The 17,092-nt window shown below is 33.6% G+C and overlaps 1 protein-coding gene across 1 annotated transcript; it reads right to left on the bottom strand.

Annotated features, from left to right (window-relative positions):
- Positions 1-544: 544 nt before the first annotated feature.
- LOC131076526 (uncharacterized) lies at positions 545-3,066 on the bottom strand. Its single transcript, XM_058013765.2, has 4 exons — positions 2,796-3,066; positions 2,313-2,501; positions 1,134-1,224; positions 545-1,015 (listed from the first exon to the last, which is right to left on the bottom strand). The coding sequence occupies exons 1-4, from the start codon at positions 2,886-2,888 to the stop codon at positions 978-980; spliced, it is 411 nt and encodes a 136-aa protein (XP_057869748.1). The 5' UTR covers positions 2,889-3,066; the 3' UTR covers positions 545-977.
- Between the last annotated feature and the right edge of the window lie 14,026 nt (positions 3,067-17,092).

Raw genomic sequence — 17,092 nt, 5'->3', positions numbered from 1 at the left:
AATGGTATATTTCATTCAATTATTGGTACTTATCATACAAATATTGGTGCGATGTTATACAAAGGTTGGACATTAAATCAACAAGTATTGGGATATTAAATCAACAACTTCTATCACAAGAATTGGAACACACTCAACTACTGGGTCCTTTCCCCTAGATATGACTTTCCACTTTTGAAGGACTAAGAAGAAAACTTGAGTCTTTATGATATAAATAGGTGATGATGTATTTAAATCAATTTGTCATTGTATGTAAGATATAATCAGTAATCTTTCCCTTCTAAATATATCTCTTGTTAAAAATCCACTTTAAAAATATGATTAGTGAAATAAAATACAAAGATCTCCTTCAACACCCATATATCAATTTTATTATTAATTTTCTCATTCAAAATAAGACATGCAATCTTCGATAATAAAAGAGTATCATAAAAGATTAGCTTAAATGAATTATCACCATTTAATTAAAAAATATTTATACCAAATAATATAAACATCTTTTTCAAATCTATCTACACAATTCTTTCATAAAAAGTAAAATCTATTTAATAAATAATTCATAAATATATTATATTTCAAAATAAAATTGCCATGCTCTTTTCTTTCATTTGTTGGGGTTTGAAAATTTTATCCACTTATTTTATAAAAATTACACAATCGGCCAGTCCTTGTTTGTAGTTATGGTAAAGATATATTTGCAACTTATTTCAATACAAAATAAATATTACTCCCAGAGGATCACTTATTTACAATACCTTAGCAGTTCTTGTGCTTTTCAGTCAGGCTAAACATATTGCTCTTCCTAGGCAGTAGATTCTCAGATAGCTACAGAAAACTCACAATCACACACAATCTCATTGTTGAAAATATATGAACATTTTGTCAAGTGCATCTTTGGAAATTTGGTTTCGCATTTCATTCTTTTCACAAGTTTCCAGAGGTTGTCTGGTCTGCTTTGATTCACAGAAGTGCTCAATTCAGCCATTGCATTCGTGATACATTGGAGAATGCTGCACTGATTTTGATTGAGATCTGCATCAGTGTTCATGTGTTTGAAATGAAAAAACCTTAAATGTTGCCACGTTTCTTGAGATTCCATACATTAATAAAAAGGCATATTCAATTCACTTTACTCTTTGCAGCCTGAGAAACAAGCTCCGGCAAAATGCTGGATTTGCTAAGGATGAAAGTCCCCAGAACAATTAAAAAAGCGCCTGCAAACCACTGAAAAAAAAAAATTCCAAAAATTACGATCAATATTTCTATTTTGAGAAAGAAGCTATCTAAGCCTTTCATGGTGAAAGCACTTCTTTGAAAGTTTGTGATGAGAAGTTTAATTTTCTCTAGGTCCCTTACTTTAAAGTATCTGCTTTCAGTATGGTTATTCATTGAAGTAAGAGTTAGTGTTGTAATTATTTTTTATTTTAATTGTTGAATAGATGTATATTTTTCATGTTTATTAGTTATAATAGGTTAAAGATTAAGTATATATGGAAAAAATTTGCATGTTATATTAGATTTTTTTTGTCCTTAAGATGCATCAAAGTATTCATTATGTAAGTAGAGGGATGGATGCCTTGGTGCATTTTCGGGGTTGGATAGCTGTATTCTGTTTTAAAGCATTCATGTTTTTCACATGATATTACAATAGAGGACTACTTTCAATGTGCTTAATTATATATACACAATTTAGGAGTGAAGTAAGAGAGATTCATTATTGTATTGGAAAATAAGGTGAAATTTTGCAATTGCAATTTTTTTAATATACTGCATTTTTTTCATATAGAAAACTACTTTCAATGTGCTTAATAATATCTACACAACATAAGAGTGAAGTAAGAGAAATTCATTATTGTATTGGAGAATAGTGAGATTTTGCAATTGCAATGTTTTTTACTATACTGCATTTTTTCATTCAAAAACTTCCCTCAAAGAAAAACATATTATCTTTGTTTTCAATTTATATTCTATTATTGTTTCTGACTGTATGTGCCTTACAATAAAGATTGATTGAAATACCAAAAAAATAAAGATTAACACAAATTCTTTCAAAAATTTTACAACTTAGATATGCAATTCATTAAATATTAATAAATAATGATATAATTATAAAATTCTCCATTAGCAGAATCTTATGAAACAACCACTGTACAGTGATGTGCATGATTCCAAATGAAATAGGGCAATTTCTAGTTATTGATTTTACACTAAACTTCACATATTCTATAACAAATAGAAAGAACAAATAAACATTGATTCTATAACAAATAGAAAGAACAAATAATATTGATTTATTGGGCGTAGTTAAGAACCTGTAAATGCAAGGATTCCTTAAAGAAAAAGAATCCTGTCAATCCAGAGACCAAAAAATTAGTAGAGAAGTTGATAACTGTCGCTTGCAATGAAGTTAAAGCCTTGAGACTGTTGACATAGCAGCTCCACATTGCTACATTGAGTAAAATCACCCCAACATATCCCAACAACTGTAATCTCCAATCGATCTGCTTTAGAAAAAAAAATTAGCATTAATTGCCCTATTTCCACGAAACAAAAGTCCAGCTGCTACGATTCACATCCCACCCCTCTCAAGGGTTTGCCTGTACAAATATAAGATATAACTTAAAAAAATCTATTCTAGGTCACAAATCAAGCTCTGAGTTTTATAAAACACAAAGCTCATAAATTTTTCATATGCTTTCGTCGGATTTTGCCGATTGATAACAGAGATTGAACAACATTATAAATAAAAGAATAAATTGGTAAGATGCATTGGAGATTGATGACTTAAAATTTACCTGGGATGAAATCGAAGCGGCCTTGGCAAATACTGCAGCAAATGCAGCACATGTTCCTGCTGCGCCCGCCCATCCATATCCAGCCCTTCCCATTGCCCTGTGAAGGCCAGTTCCCCTCAATTTTTGCAATAAAGCTCAACAATAGGACATCCAATCGGAGGAAGCAAAACACACAACAGAAAGGTAAAATACTGAACAAAAAAATAGGGAAAATGCAACAGGGCTAGGGTCTTATGGAGGGCTTCCTAAAAAATTTCATTAGTGCGGTTGATATTTTTAAGGATTATATTAAAGGGAACCGTCTTATGAATTTTGTAGTTTCTTTTAAGTTTAAAAATTTAAGCTTCAATTTTTTTGAAAACTATTAGGCTGAGGTCTCATGGAGGGGGGCTTCCTATAAAATTTCATGGTGATGTTGAGTTTTTTTTAGGATTACTTTAATGTAGGTGGTCCCATGAACTTTATAGTGCAATTTTGGCTTAAAAGTTTAAGCTATTTATGGAAGTTGGCGTTCTCATGAATTTTGTTATTTAGAATATTCAATTCACGTGGGTAAATTAATATAAAAAGCAAAAAAAATAATGAATAAAAATTGAAAAACTTGAGATGATTGACAAGTGACAAAAAAGAAAGCCTAAGTTGGTGGGGCAATTTCTAGCCCCCCTCTTTTTCCACCCACTTAAATCTATAGCCCTAAAAATCAGTGATTGCTATTTTTCAGATAAATATTCCAATTAATCATGTAACAATGTTTTTGACCTCATGGGACCTCCCACTCCTTAAAAATAGATTAGGAAGCCCCCCCTCAAGGAACCACATAACATAACTAAAATTTGAGCCCCCTCTTAGGACTAAAATGTGGTTTAGAGTCGAGAGCAAATTGCTTACCCTTGGAAGGTGACTCCCTCATTGCAATAAATGTAGTTCACCAAAATTTGACTCCAATTGAAAGCTTAGAAAATGGCTAAAGCCTACCACGGGGGATTCACCTAATGAACTTGGGTTATATCACGTACATTCATGGCATACTAAAAAATCCTCCTATTTTCAAAATATATTGCCCTAAACTCATTTTTTGTCACCCCTCCTAATACACAACCTGATATTTTCACCAGATATTGCATTTTTTCATAGCCCCAATTAAAAACCTCCTATTTTCATTAGATTGGCAATATATTGAGCTCATTTTTTGGGATATTAAACCCCCCAATATGAATGCATGTGATATAATATTGCTGCCCCGTGAAGCCTACATGGGAGCTAATAGGTAAGCTATAAGAATTCAAAATCACTCATGTGTATTGTGAAGGCAACACACTAGCGGTTGACTTAGCCAAGATGGTGGTCAGGTAAACTTACATTACTAAGTTAGATATCCTCCCCTTGAGTGGTCATCATTTCTCTACCTTAATGGAGAGTGGTGATGGGATAGGGTAGTTATGTTAACTAATTATGATCCTGGTACTTGTGTGTGCGATCAGTTTCTAAGGTCACTTACGGGCTAAATGTAGTACCACTACATTTATCTCCATATCGACTACATCATCTCTCAAAATATTGAGCCCGAATGTACAAAACTAACAAAGGAAAGCATTGACCTGAACCATTAGTGATGGGTATGTGTTGATTGATTCTTTGGCCAACGCATTGATATGTGTTGATTGATTATTTGGCAATTTAATTAAGTGGCGATTTCATGATAGTTTACACCAAAAATAAAACCTTATCACCCTTAGATATGATGAGACTTGATGTGACAAGAATGTCAAGAAAATGATTAAGGGGATGCAAATTTTCAAGAAAAAAGTGTGCGAAAGGATTTTTGATGGTTTGTAAGCATTTATTTATGCTTTTTAATGGTTGCATATGAGTCATCTTTCTCAAAGGTTGAGAGATAGTGGATGAGCGACAACCATGGACATTCCCTTAGGGCTGGTTTGTAAGAAAAGACACATGTCTTTTATTGGTGAAGTGTCAGAGAAGCATTTATTAGTATTTTAAAATTGAGTCATGGTCTGGTCAGTCATGTTATTAAGGTGATTTTTGGAGATGAGTTTCTAAGGGACCAACCGTAGACATAGAGTTAATATGGATGTCTTTGCAATGTTTTTAGCTACATTGTTGGATGTGGGAGAAATTAAGGAATTGACAAGGTCTGTGTGATTGAAATTGATCATGAAATGCTACTTGGGTGAGCTCGAAGATGTGTTAGAAAATGTCGATCTAGACAAAGGGATAGTGCTACCTAAAGACTACTACATTATTCAACAATAGAGTATAGAGGTTAGAAAGCTCCCCCTGATCAATTCTTTGGAGCCTTCTCTCTTCCCTCTGAGGTAAGTAGGAGTTGAGTACAATGTTGTTTTACTCAAAAAGATTTTAGGTCTAGTTCTTGAAGGTGGCATGGGATGGTTTCAAAGTCATGTGTTGGTCAAAGGTTTGGTGAGTAATGTAGAAGAGGAAGAGGAGTTTGGAATTGATATCAAAGTGAAAGAAGTGGATTTTGGGATGACAGTGTTGGAAGAGGCAGAATTAGCAACACATGTTGATTATGGATCAGATTGCCCAGTAAAAATCACAATGACATCTTAGAAGTGTGGTTGGGTTGTGTTATCCTCATTTTTTGTGTTAGCAAAAATGAAGGTACCCAACAAAATTTAACTCATTTATGGTTTTTGCCTGCTCTATGGTTTGCTTTTTGATATGTTTTGTGTAGTCGAAAGTGTGTTTTTCCTTGTTTTACCCCTTTTTCGTTAATTGTGAAAATTTTGCAATTTAGGTGTAATTTGGGTCCAAAAACCTGATTTACACCAAGTTTCATCATTTAGGTGTAATTCAGGTTCGTAAACCCGATTTACACCAAGTTTCACCTTCTAGGTGTAATTCGGGTCCATAGACCTGATTTACACCTCTTTTGGCTAGGTGTAAATACACCTGAATTACACTTCATAGGTGCAAATCAGGTTTATAAACTCATATTGCACTTATTTAATACACTTTGAGTTATTTGTGGAATTTTTGAAGTGTTGGATTAGGAGTCTATTTTCCTCTTTTAAAGGCTAAATTATCTCCTTAATCTTCATTTTAATCCCTCTGAGATCGAATTTGTGGCTGGAAGGAGAAGGATTCTCAACTTCTATTTTCGGGTATGAATTTTTCCCCTTCAATTTAGGGTTTTTGTAACCCTTTTTTGTTTTACTTTTTTCACGAATTTATATGTTATCAAATTGTTCTTCATTTCTTTTCACCCGATCGAATCTTTGATCCGAGTCGGGTTTTATTTCAATTCATCGAGATTTAATTCACAGTGGTGTCATGGTGGGACTGTAGGCCCACCACACACCATTGATTGGTTCGTGGTGACACCAAACATTATCTGCACACTGTATTTATACCATTGTAGAGTTGTGGAGGGTCGACGATCCATCACACACCACAATGTGGGGGGTCGCTGACCCGCCACATTGTTTTTCTCTCATAGTTTTATTGTGGTGTTGGTCAGGGCCTTCGACCTGCCATACACCACGACGTGGTGTATGATAGGTCAGAGACCCCAACCAACACCCCGTTGTGCCCTAGTTTTATCAGCAATGCCCAAGTGGTGTTTGGTAGGGTTGTAGGCTCGCCATACACCACAAAATGGTGTATGTCGGGTCTACGACCCCGCCCGACACCATTTCAAAATATTTTAAAGTGTAGTGTGGGCTTATAAACTCGCCCTACGTTATACTATTTTCATGCAATTTTTAAGTGTAAGGTGGGTCTATCGACCCGACCAACACTTTGGTGCTTTTTCTTTAATATGTGTATTTTGGGTTTATGAACTCGAATTACACTTGTTTTTTTAATTTTTCTAAGTGTAATTAGATTATTTTAAAATGAATTCTAATTACGTTTTTTGTTGTACACTTTTATAAATGGATTTTTTCGAATGTTTTTTTGTTTGAAATTCATTTATTTTGCACACACGTAAATGATAATTTTTCATTCCATTTACTTTGCAAATATCAAGTTATCAAAAATAGGTTTTTGGAAAACCTAATTATATCAAATGTACTATTGTCTGAACTTGCTCAAATTATATGAACACAAATAAATTGAGTAGGTGTATCATGTTGATACTAATGAATTTCTTTTCTCTCTCAGTATTATCATCATAATAATGACAGAGACATCTCCAAACAAAAGAGGGATGAAATTCAAGAAGCAAGACCTACATCTGGTTTTACCTTCTTCTTCACTTACTTCTAATATTGATCATATTAGAGACACAAAGATAGGTCATATTGACCTAGAAGAATTTCTCAAAAGAATCAAGAAACCACCTTCATATCAGGATATGGAAGCAGTTATCAATAGTGGTATACACTTAGTTGCAACTTTTCCCATGTCAGCACAAGACCCTGAATTTGTGATGGCAGTGGCGAAGCATTTTGATCCTGAAAGGAGAACTGTGAAAGATGAATCTAGAAAGAAGTTAATCAAGCTTGATGAAGAGTTCTTTGATTCAGTGTTCAAATGTCCAAGTATTGAGAGATATTCAGATATCACTATGCAGACAGTTGTAGCCTACTTTGACAGGAATTTTGACAAGTGTAGACGTAATATTAATGATAGTTGGCTTGAAACTCCAAGGTCAACTATTGCCAGATGATTGGAAACTCTTCCCAGGTGTGACTTCATTGAAGAAGTCAATGGCTTGATAACTCTTTTGAGTAGAGTTAAAGGACTTCCCACTTCTAATACTTTCTACAAGTGGATGTATCAATACATCCATGTGATCAGACAAAATAAAGAGAATATATTTTGGGGAGAGCAAATCAGTGATGCCATCTGTGAGCAACTCGCCAAGGTTCCTACTACTCTTAGGTTCTATATGACTTCTTACTTGTTGTACACTGCGGCTTCAATGAGACACTTTCCTGGCTTAACTACTACTGGTGTGTCATGTCCCCTCCTTGACCATTATATATAGCATAATGAAACACTTATTATTATTAATAAATATAATAATCATTAATGAAAGATTACTTAAAATTTATCTATTAAATATTATTTAACTAATATTCTTGAAATACTTAAATAAATTAAATTTAATATTGCTAATTGATGTTATACTCTCTTATTAGTGCAAAGAATAGTGACAAAATATTAAGAGAGCGATAAGATTTATAAGTCATACAATAGTAAGATAATGATTCTAAATTAAGCAATAATAGACAAAGCGATTAAAGGAGCACGTCATAATCTACAGAAAAGAACAATCTCAATTATAGCGATTGAAGGCATTGGTTATAATTGTTTAGAGAAATGATGAAAGATATAATATAAAGAATGATCTAAATAAAGGAATTTGCATCATGACAGAATTACAAGAACCACATGTGATAGATCAACAATATGTTCTTCTCCCAAGTGCTTCGAGATAGCAATAACACAATTAGAATTACAGATTGTACAAACCACAACAATAAGTAAGATATTGAAAATTAGAAATTAACCAATTTGTTAATAATCAATATTTGATAAGACAAAGGAAGAGACATTTTTAGAAGAATGCTTTAATGTGGCATTTGAATAAACCGATATCTACGATTTGTTATTATCAAATGAATTCTTGAATGAATAGTTCTTAATTTGGTTTTATAAAGAAGTTTTATTATTGGTTGATATAATTGATAGTAATATTAAACAAGGCATTGATAATCGATTTAGTAATCAAGGGATATGATTATTATCACAACCTTTGGGTTACGAAAAGATGCAACCTTACTATGAATGATTATGTAAAGATATATAAAGGAAAAAATCAGGATAAGAAGGAGGAAAAAAAAGAGAAATAAGGAGAAGGAGGATATATCTAATGGATAGGAAATGATTATATATAGTTTGTGCCATTGATCACATCATATCAGAACTGTTATTAGATTATAGGCAGTAACATCCTTGTTTCTGGTGGTATGCATGGGGATGGCTTAATACGTATGCGTAATATATAAAGTTTGATAATGTTTTCAGACAGAATTTAATACTAATATTAATATTGACTGCAATACGTATGACAATCATTCTCAATTTTCATATGCAGTGGCAGACCAGATCTGACGCAAGTCAGATCTGTCTGCCCTCACAGTCATTATGTATAGTATAGTAGGCAATGGGTATTAATAACTTATATAATAGGTAATATATAAATATTTAATAATATAATATAATTTATTAATTTATTTATATATTCAAATCAGAAAATAATAATAGATTTATATATGATATTGATATCAGCAAGATATATATATATATATATATATATATATATATATATATATACATATACATATACATATACATATACATATACATATACATATACATATATGTATACACACACACACACACACACACACACACACACACACACACACACACACACACACACACACACACACACACACACACACACACACACACACACCACACACACACACACACATATGTATGTATGTATATGTATATGTATATATATACTTGACATTTTATCAATAAGATTATGTTTATATATTTACAAAAGCATTAATTATAAATATACATATTATTATGAATATAATGGATGGTTTTCAATAATTTATATAGTAGAATTGAATATGATATAATAAGGGAATTATACGAAGACAATGGAATACATCAGATAATTTACACGCTGCGAAACAGGTAAGTGGTTGATTTACACGCCACACACACACACATATATTTATGATATAGGTGTGTGGACGTGTGTGCCACACACACACATATATTTATGATGGTTTTGTCGTATGAATAGTATACCAATCTCTTTGACAGAGTTATAGTAGGATAATGATATTATCTCATGTGTATGTAGCAAAGGATATATGAATGCATGTAGAATATTTATATGTATATAGGATCAATAATGGAAATCAAGGAATATGTAAATGTGGGCATAAATTGTGGATTGAAAAATGATAATGAAATGTAGAATGTTATATGAATAATGTGGCTATGTGATGGAGGCTATTGGGAGGAAATTCCCTTAGCCTAATTCAGGGATCATGATAGTCCTTGGTATGCAGTATATACTGAGTATCTATATGCATATATGTTATGGCTTGGGTGACAAAGGTTCATCCAAGAAGAGACGGATCTAGACGGTCCTCTCTGGTAGACTTGGATGATGAGATGCATCATCCAAGGCAAGGAATTGATCATATATGATGGTCTTCCTTGGTAGGCTTGGATGTAAGACGTTACATCCAAGACAGGAATCAAATTATCCTTTGATTTCCTAGTATGGCTTGGAACCAAGATGGGTTCCAAGAAGGCGAGCTTCAGGAATCGAATTATCCTTCGATTTCCTGGTATGGCTTGGAACCAAGATGGGTTCCAAGAAGGCGAGCTTCACAGTCGCCTAAGGAAATGTCCCAGTACTACACTCGCATCCTTTTTATAAGAATTGAGACTAGTTTAATTAATTAATTGAAGTTTAATTGCAAATTAGATTAGTTATATATATCTTTATTGCATTCCAACAGTCCGTTTTGTAGGATAGTGATCCCTAACTAGTAGGGACATTACATGGTGACAGAAGGCAAGTTGAGCTACATGAATACTATACCCAGTTGGTCTTGAAAGAAAGTCATAGTCATTTCCAAAGATTCAATGATGCCTTCTTTGGTTATTATATGGTCATGATAGATAAAAATCTATATAATAAGAGGGTGTTTGATCACACATGGGAAGTTGTTAATCGATATGGATCCATGTTTCTTCAGTTTCTAACTTTTACCTATATTAGGTTTGGATGTTTCAATGGTGAGCCCTTCATGCTCCCTAGATATCCTTCTGACAAAATTGTGCTAATGGAGCTTGCTTGTTAGATGAATGTAGTACATGAGTCCCAATCTAGTTCTCATAAGATAGGTTTGAGATTCTCAATCTCCATTAGAAGATATTCTATCAATTCTATTTTCAAGGCCAGAGCCATGGAGGATGAGATGAGATGAGTCACTATGAGATTCTTCAAAGCCAAGAAGGATTTTGACTATAGGGGTATGAGAAACAAACTGAAGAAGGCATATGTACATGTCCATTGGATCGAAGATGTTTGGGTTGATTGTAGCTCCGAACATGATATAAGGAAACTTGATTATTGTTGGTTGACAATTGAGCAAAACAAGAACTTTGGTATTGTTGATATTCCTGATGATTTGGAAGAGGATGGTGATATCTTGGATCCTTTATATGAAAGGAACAAGGTTTCTTCTACTTCTTTGCCTCTTATTCAATGGTTGCAAAAGGAGTGTATTTCCATTAGAGCACGTTTTCAGAGTATTCTTACAAATACTAATATTTTGTTATCTTTGCATGGTGTTCCCCTAAAATATTTATCCTCTATTTTTTATGATGACACTGCTGGCCCAATGGGAAAGAGACATGAGATTAGAACTAAGAACAAACAGGATGTTGCGGTTCCAACGAAAGCTCCTAAATTGAAATTCATAGTTGGATCCAAGAAAGGTGAATCTTAGGGAGAGCCTTCAAGTTCTAATGTTCAAGAGATATAAAAATTGGATGCACCAAATGATCAGGAGGAGGGTGAACTTCCCGATGAAGAGTGAGTTAATGAACAAGAGGGTGATCAGGAACAAGATGAGTTTAATGTAGAAAATTTGCCACAAACAAATGAACCTTTGCTCCAGGTATCTTCTCCTACATATACATTACAAGTTCCTGTCTCTACTTTTGATCCCGAGCCTCTGATATTTGCAATTGTTGTTTCATAAAGTATTATTCATGTATCTTCCACAAGTGCTAGTGAGTCAACCCTAGACACACCCCGTGATAATATTGAGATTGTTTTTTCAGCTTTTCCCACATTGTCCGGAGTGTCTACATTTATATTAGATGATTTTGATAAGTTCATCAATGAGATGACTCCTAGGTCAAATGAATCTTCATTCAAAATTCCCACCAATGTGATCACCATAGCCTCTCCTTTTGTGACTACAATTGTTCGAGATTCTATCAATCCTTCCCAGGATGTGGTGGTTGGTGGGGAAGATGATTCTACCTTGCCACCTTGGTTGTTTTATAATGCCCCTAAAAGGAAGAAGCAAGTTATTTCCCCCGAAGATTTTGATTTCAGTCAACTTGTTCATGTCAAATCCAAAATTGCCAAGAAAGCTAAGACTCTGTCAAGAGTTAATATTGATAAGAATACAAACAAGTATGTTGAGTTTGTTGTTCCTCCCCAAGGTGCAATTATTGGTCAAGTACATGATACTAATTATACTATTTAGAGGGTTGAGTTGGGAAAACAGACTTATGATTTTGCTTCAGGAGATGCAATATCATCTTTGGAAGCTCTTGTTGCCAGATATGATGAAGACAAGGTTAAAAAAGACCAACTCAAAGAAAGGATCGAGCAACTCACTTCGATCTTGATCAATGTAAATGTCTTCTGAGACTATTAAACCAATAAATTCTTCCTTGGATGAGTAGATTGTTAAAAGGGCTGAGCAAGCGTCATCTCGTAGTAGAGTTGTGGCAGAATGAATGGATCATATTTTGAGTCAAGGCACACGAGTCATAGGTTCAGCTAGTACCATTGTCAATAACATAGATACCGTCAAGACAAAGATAGATAGCACTATAAAGGTCTTTTCCTAGGAGCTTGAAACGCAAGAAAGAGACTTTGAGTCTTGGTTGAAATTTGAAGATTATGATCTTGATGGACTCATATAGAATAATGTTATTCCTTCACGACGCATGTATGTGGAGCAGCGAGAAGCCTTAGAACACAAAATGAAAATTCTTGAACGTCTAGTCAAGGATATGAGGAAGGCTTTAAAGGAATGTGTTGACAAGAAGGAAGAGATTGTTACAAAGATTTTAGAAATTCCATGTGTGCTCCTTGATCAGGATGGGAAAGTGCAGCCAGTAGATGAGATCATTAAAGAATTCAGTTTACTTGTAACTGCTAAAGTTGTCAAAGAGGATTTTTCTTCATCCTTGATTGATAAATTGGTTGACCTTCAATTTGTCTTGGATTTCTTAGATACTATTCTAAGGAAGCATAATAAATGTTGTATTGATTTAGAGGATTCCATTACTAGAGTTAAAATCATCACCAGTAATACCTAGGGACCTGATGGAGTTGAGTTGAAACACGCTTTCCAAAAGTTTGACGAATTTCCGAAGAAGAATTCTACCTAAATAAAGTGACACTTAGTCATTTTCATGACTCTCCAGTGGCTTTTTGTTATATCCAACAACACTTCAAGTGTCTTTTTTGTAATTTCTATTGTGCACCTACTGAGTGCACAAGTCCTAAGTCAAATGGAACTCTTCTTTTGACTTAGTCATAGAATTACTTATATTTTCCTATTTTCATGTTGTACCCCTCTCCTATATATATGAGGGTTTTTATTGTAATATGGATATTTTTCCATCTTTTTTTTATGCAACAAAACTCTGCCCAAGTGAAGAACAAATTGAGACTTTGTGTTCTTTTTGTGAATTTACAATTTAATCAAGAAGGATTGAAGCTTGGAATTCAAACTTTTTTTTGAATTCAATCTTTGTGTGATATTGATGTTCTTATGTCATTTAGTATCATATGCTCTCAATTGATTAAAGTTGGTGGAACTTTTTGGTGATAGATATAGAAGAACTTTGGATTTTTACAAGTAATCTTTGAGTTACTTTGAAGATTCAATAATTGAGATTTGGTTAAGATAATAGTGTTTTAAGTCTTTGTGCTTTTGCAAATTATCCCCCAAGTTAAATTTAAAAAGATAGAAAGTGAAGTCTTTGTGACTATCTAGTTAGAGTAGAATATATTTCAATATATATGTCAGTCTTTGATCTAACGCTATATTTGGGTCACAATGATTGATAGGAGTTATAATACATAAAAATAATCTTTGATTTCTTAAGTGTGTGAGTTCCCGTCCCTAGGTTATTTTCAGAAAAGGAAAGTAATGAGAGACTGTGTTCTTTCATGGACACTTTACTTTCCAAAATAATTAGATTAAGTATTACTGCAAGTTTTCAAGTTATTTAAATTAAGGGAAAAGTTTGTTCTTAAGAGAGAATTAGATGGAACTGGTTCTGAAAAAAGAGAACCAAGTTGTTGTTGTACCATTGATTAGTGTAAAGTTAGCAGGTAGAAGAAAGTAGAATAACTACAGTAGAAAGGGGGAGCCTTCCCTTATAATTAGGAGGGAGTGTATCTTGCCTTTTGAGAGATAGTATCCCGAGTGCTGTCGTGAAACACTCTTTTTGTAACCCTTCACAATTTTACAAAATTTTCACCCCACAGGTTGACAAAGGAAATCTAGTGGTCTTCTATAGTTTCCTTCATGTGATGTAGTAGTTGTATACCCATACGAATAGTTAACTATTAATGTTAATAATTTGTTTATAGTTGGTATAGTTTTTGGGTCTCCATTTTGTTCTCAAAGATATTTGTGGGTAGTTTGGGTGACCTATTAATATGTGGGTGATATGGTTTGGGTTGCTTGATCTAGTGGTATTTGAATGGGTGGACAATGTCATAGGTTGGTTTATGGTTGAAGCTATGAGCATATGTGATACTCTTTTGATATTAACACAAGGGTGCATCCCTTAGTTGCTATTAGTTCATAAAAAAACAAATATTCCTTATAAATAATAAGAAAATGACACAAAGCAAAGGTTTGCCCAAGGATGTGCAAAAGGCATAGAGTAGAGAAGGACACAAAATTGGCAAATGCACAAACATAAGGGTGATAGTTTTGAGGATGCTTTTGGTAGCTTCAAGATCAAGGCAAGCCCATTTGAGATCAAAGTGTCTTTGGTGGTTGACAAGGTGGCCGAGGCATTTGAGCATGGGCATAATGCAAGAAGAGAAGAGATTAGAGCATGGGTAGTAGATTGATCGATTAACGTTATGATTAACTTCCCTCCTAAACACTTTTTCATGTTAGACTTAAAAAGTGAAAAGAATAGAGATAAATTCTTAGCAAAGGTTCGATGGTGTTGCAGTGAGTTCCTTGTGTATGTCCACAAATGGACAAAAGAAATTCAACCCAAATTTGATGGTTGCGTGTGAGAGAGCTCATTGGATTAGATTATTCAATTTTCTAATTGAGTATTAGTCTGGAGAATGTCTTGGGCTTATTGGGTCAAACCTTAACTAGGTTCTTGGAATTTATATGGGGGATGGGGCCAACCTTAAACCACACACACTAAACAACATATTAAACCTAGAGAATGTTAGTCAATGCTGAGTGTTGAACACTTAAGTCTAGAAGTGTATTCAAAGTGTGATCACATACCTTAAGCAACATATTGATCCTAAAAAATGTTCTAGTCAACTTTGAGTGTAACACTTTTAAGCCTAGAGGTATAAGCTTAGTGTGTGTGTTTTAAGTCATTATGGGGGATGGTGATTGTTTAAGAGGACACTTTGAAATAGGAATGACCAAAAGGAGACTATGAAGTTTACCAAATATTACAAATCTTGGTCGTTCCTATTTCAAAGTGTAGATGAAACAACTGGAGGACTGGGAATTATGTGGAAAACATGTAGCATTTCAGTAAAGCAAATCAAATTCCAACAAAATTGGATTGCTTGCCAAGTAAGTAATAGAAATTTGGATTTCATTTTTTGCAATGTATATGACATATTAAAATGGGGAAAAAACATGATACTTGGAAAGCCATAAACACAAAAATCAATGCTACGGGGGGTCAACATTTTATCCTTCCTCCTATATTTAAGGGCATTCTCTCTCATTTCAGAGTGTGTGAATTTTAGAGTGTGTGAATTTGGAGATTTATAGTGAGTTGTATCACTATGAAGAAGAGGTATTATTGACCATGTGGAAGTATGGAGAAGTGTCCCTAGGTTAAAGTCTATTTTGTTATAAACTATATTTTGTAAGTGTTTTAATAAAATGACGCTTTACATGGTTTTTTACTTGAAAGGGTTTTCCCATGTATATCTTGTGTAATGTGTTAACCTTATGTTTGTATGATTATTAGTTTATTAATTTTATATCTTGCTTATAATGATTAGTATCCTAAGATCCTAACAATTTTTTTATAGGTTATACTTGAAGACAGGTTCAACTTGAAGCAAAACCTCTTTACGCTCTTGTACAACATCAATTGTCCAATAGCATAGGATTGTGATTGCCAACTATTTGATTATGAAATAATAGGACTACATTATCACAAATTTTTAGTGTCAATTCTATAGTATGTTTTGATTTTCTTAGTAGATCAATGCCCTATTAAAAGTAAAAAAATATGTCTTTTATGTTAGTGTAGGTTTTTTATTTTTCTTATGTTAGGGGGTATTTATTTTTCCTACACATATATTATTTAAGCTTGCTTAAGTTAATAGGAGTGGTTTATATGAGGACACGTGGCGAAATACTTCAGCTACATGTGTAACTCTCCACCTCACATGGGTAGTTGAGTTACACACCCTCTTTTGGCTTGTTGTGCCACCTCTCATAACCACTATTTTGTCATTTCCTAAGTGGGTCATGGGGTAGTTGGGTTTCACACCCTCTTTTGGCCTTATGTGCCAACTTTCTCAACTCCTTTTTTGTCTTCATGTAAGGAGGTTATGCCACATGTTTTGGCATTTACCAAGAAGGTAAAACCTCCCACTTTTTATGGGGAATAGGAGTTAATGCACCCCTTGGATGTATATGCTTATATTTTTCTATATAATAAGCACTATACTCTCACCTTCACTAGTTAAGTTAGTGGAGTGATAGCTCGGTGAGAGTCTTCTCCAAATTCTCCTCTTTGTCTCTATTTCTCTCTCATATTAAAATTATCTTCATTCAGCTATTTTGATCTTCGATCATCCGTTGTGTGAGGAGTTGCATGTGATCTACGACCGACATCAGATCTTGGCTCGATTCTCACTTCTCGCAAAATCTCACATTTTAATATGAATTTTTTTTTCATAAGCCATGACATTTGTTACCCTGAGCCACTCACATAAAATGAGTGTGTTGTCATCATTAATATGTTAAAAAAAATTAAAATAAATTTAAATCGTCATTCAATGTAATTTCTTAGACAAACACCTTAGACATCAAATTTTTGACAATTTTTAACAATGTAAATCCACCAATATCTATTAATATAACTCTTTAAGCGATCATATCTCCAATAAATTTGAAATGACTATAAAAGTTGAAGTCCTTATAAAATTTTAAAAACAAGACCAAGTCTTTAAAGGCTCTATTTTTCAATGGATTAATGAAAGTTCC

This window comes from Cryptomeria japonica, chromosome 3, assembly GCF_030272615.1.
Source record: "Cryptomeria japonica chromosome 3, Sugi_1.0, whole genome shotgun sequence".
NCBI lineage: Eukaryota > Viridiplantae > Streptophyta > Pinopsida > Cupressales > Cupressaceae > Cryptomeria > Cryptomeria japonica.
Note: the sequence above shows the minus strand (reverse complement) of the source record. Positions and strands in the feature narration are given on the sequence as shown.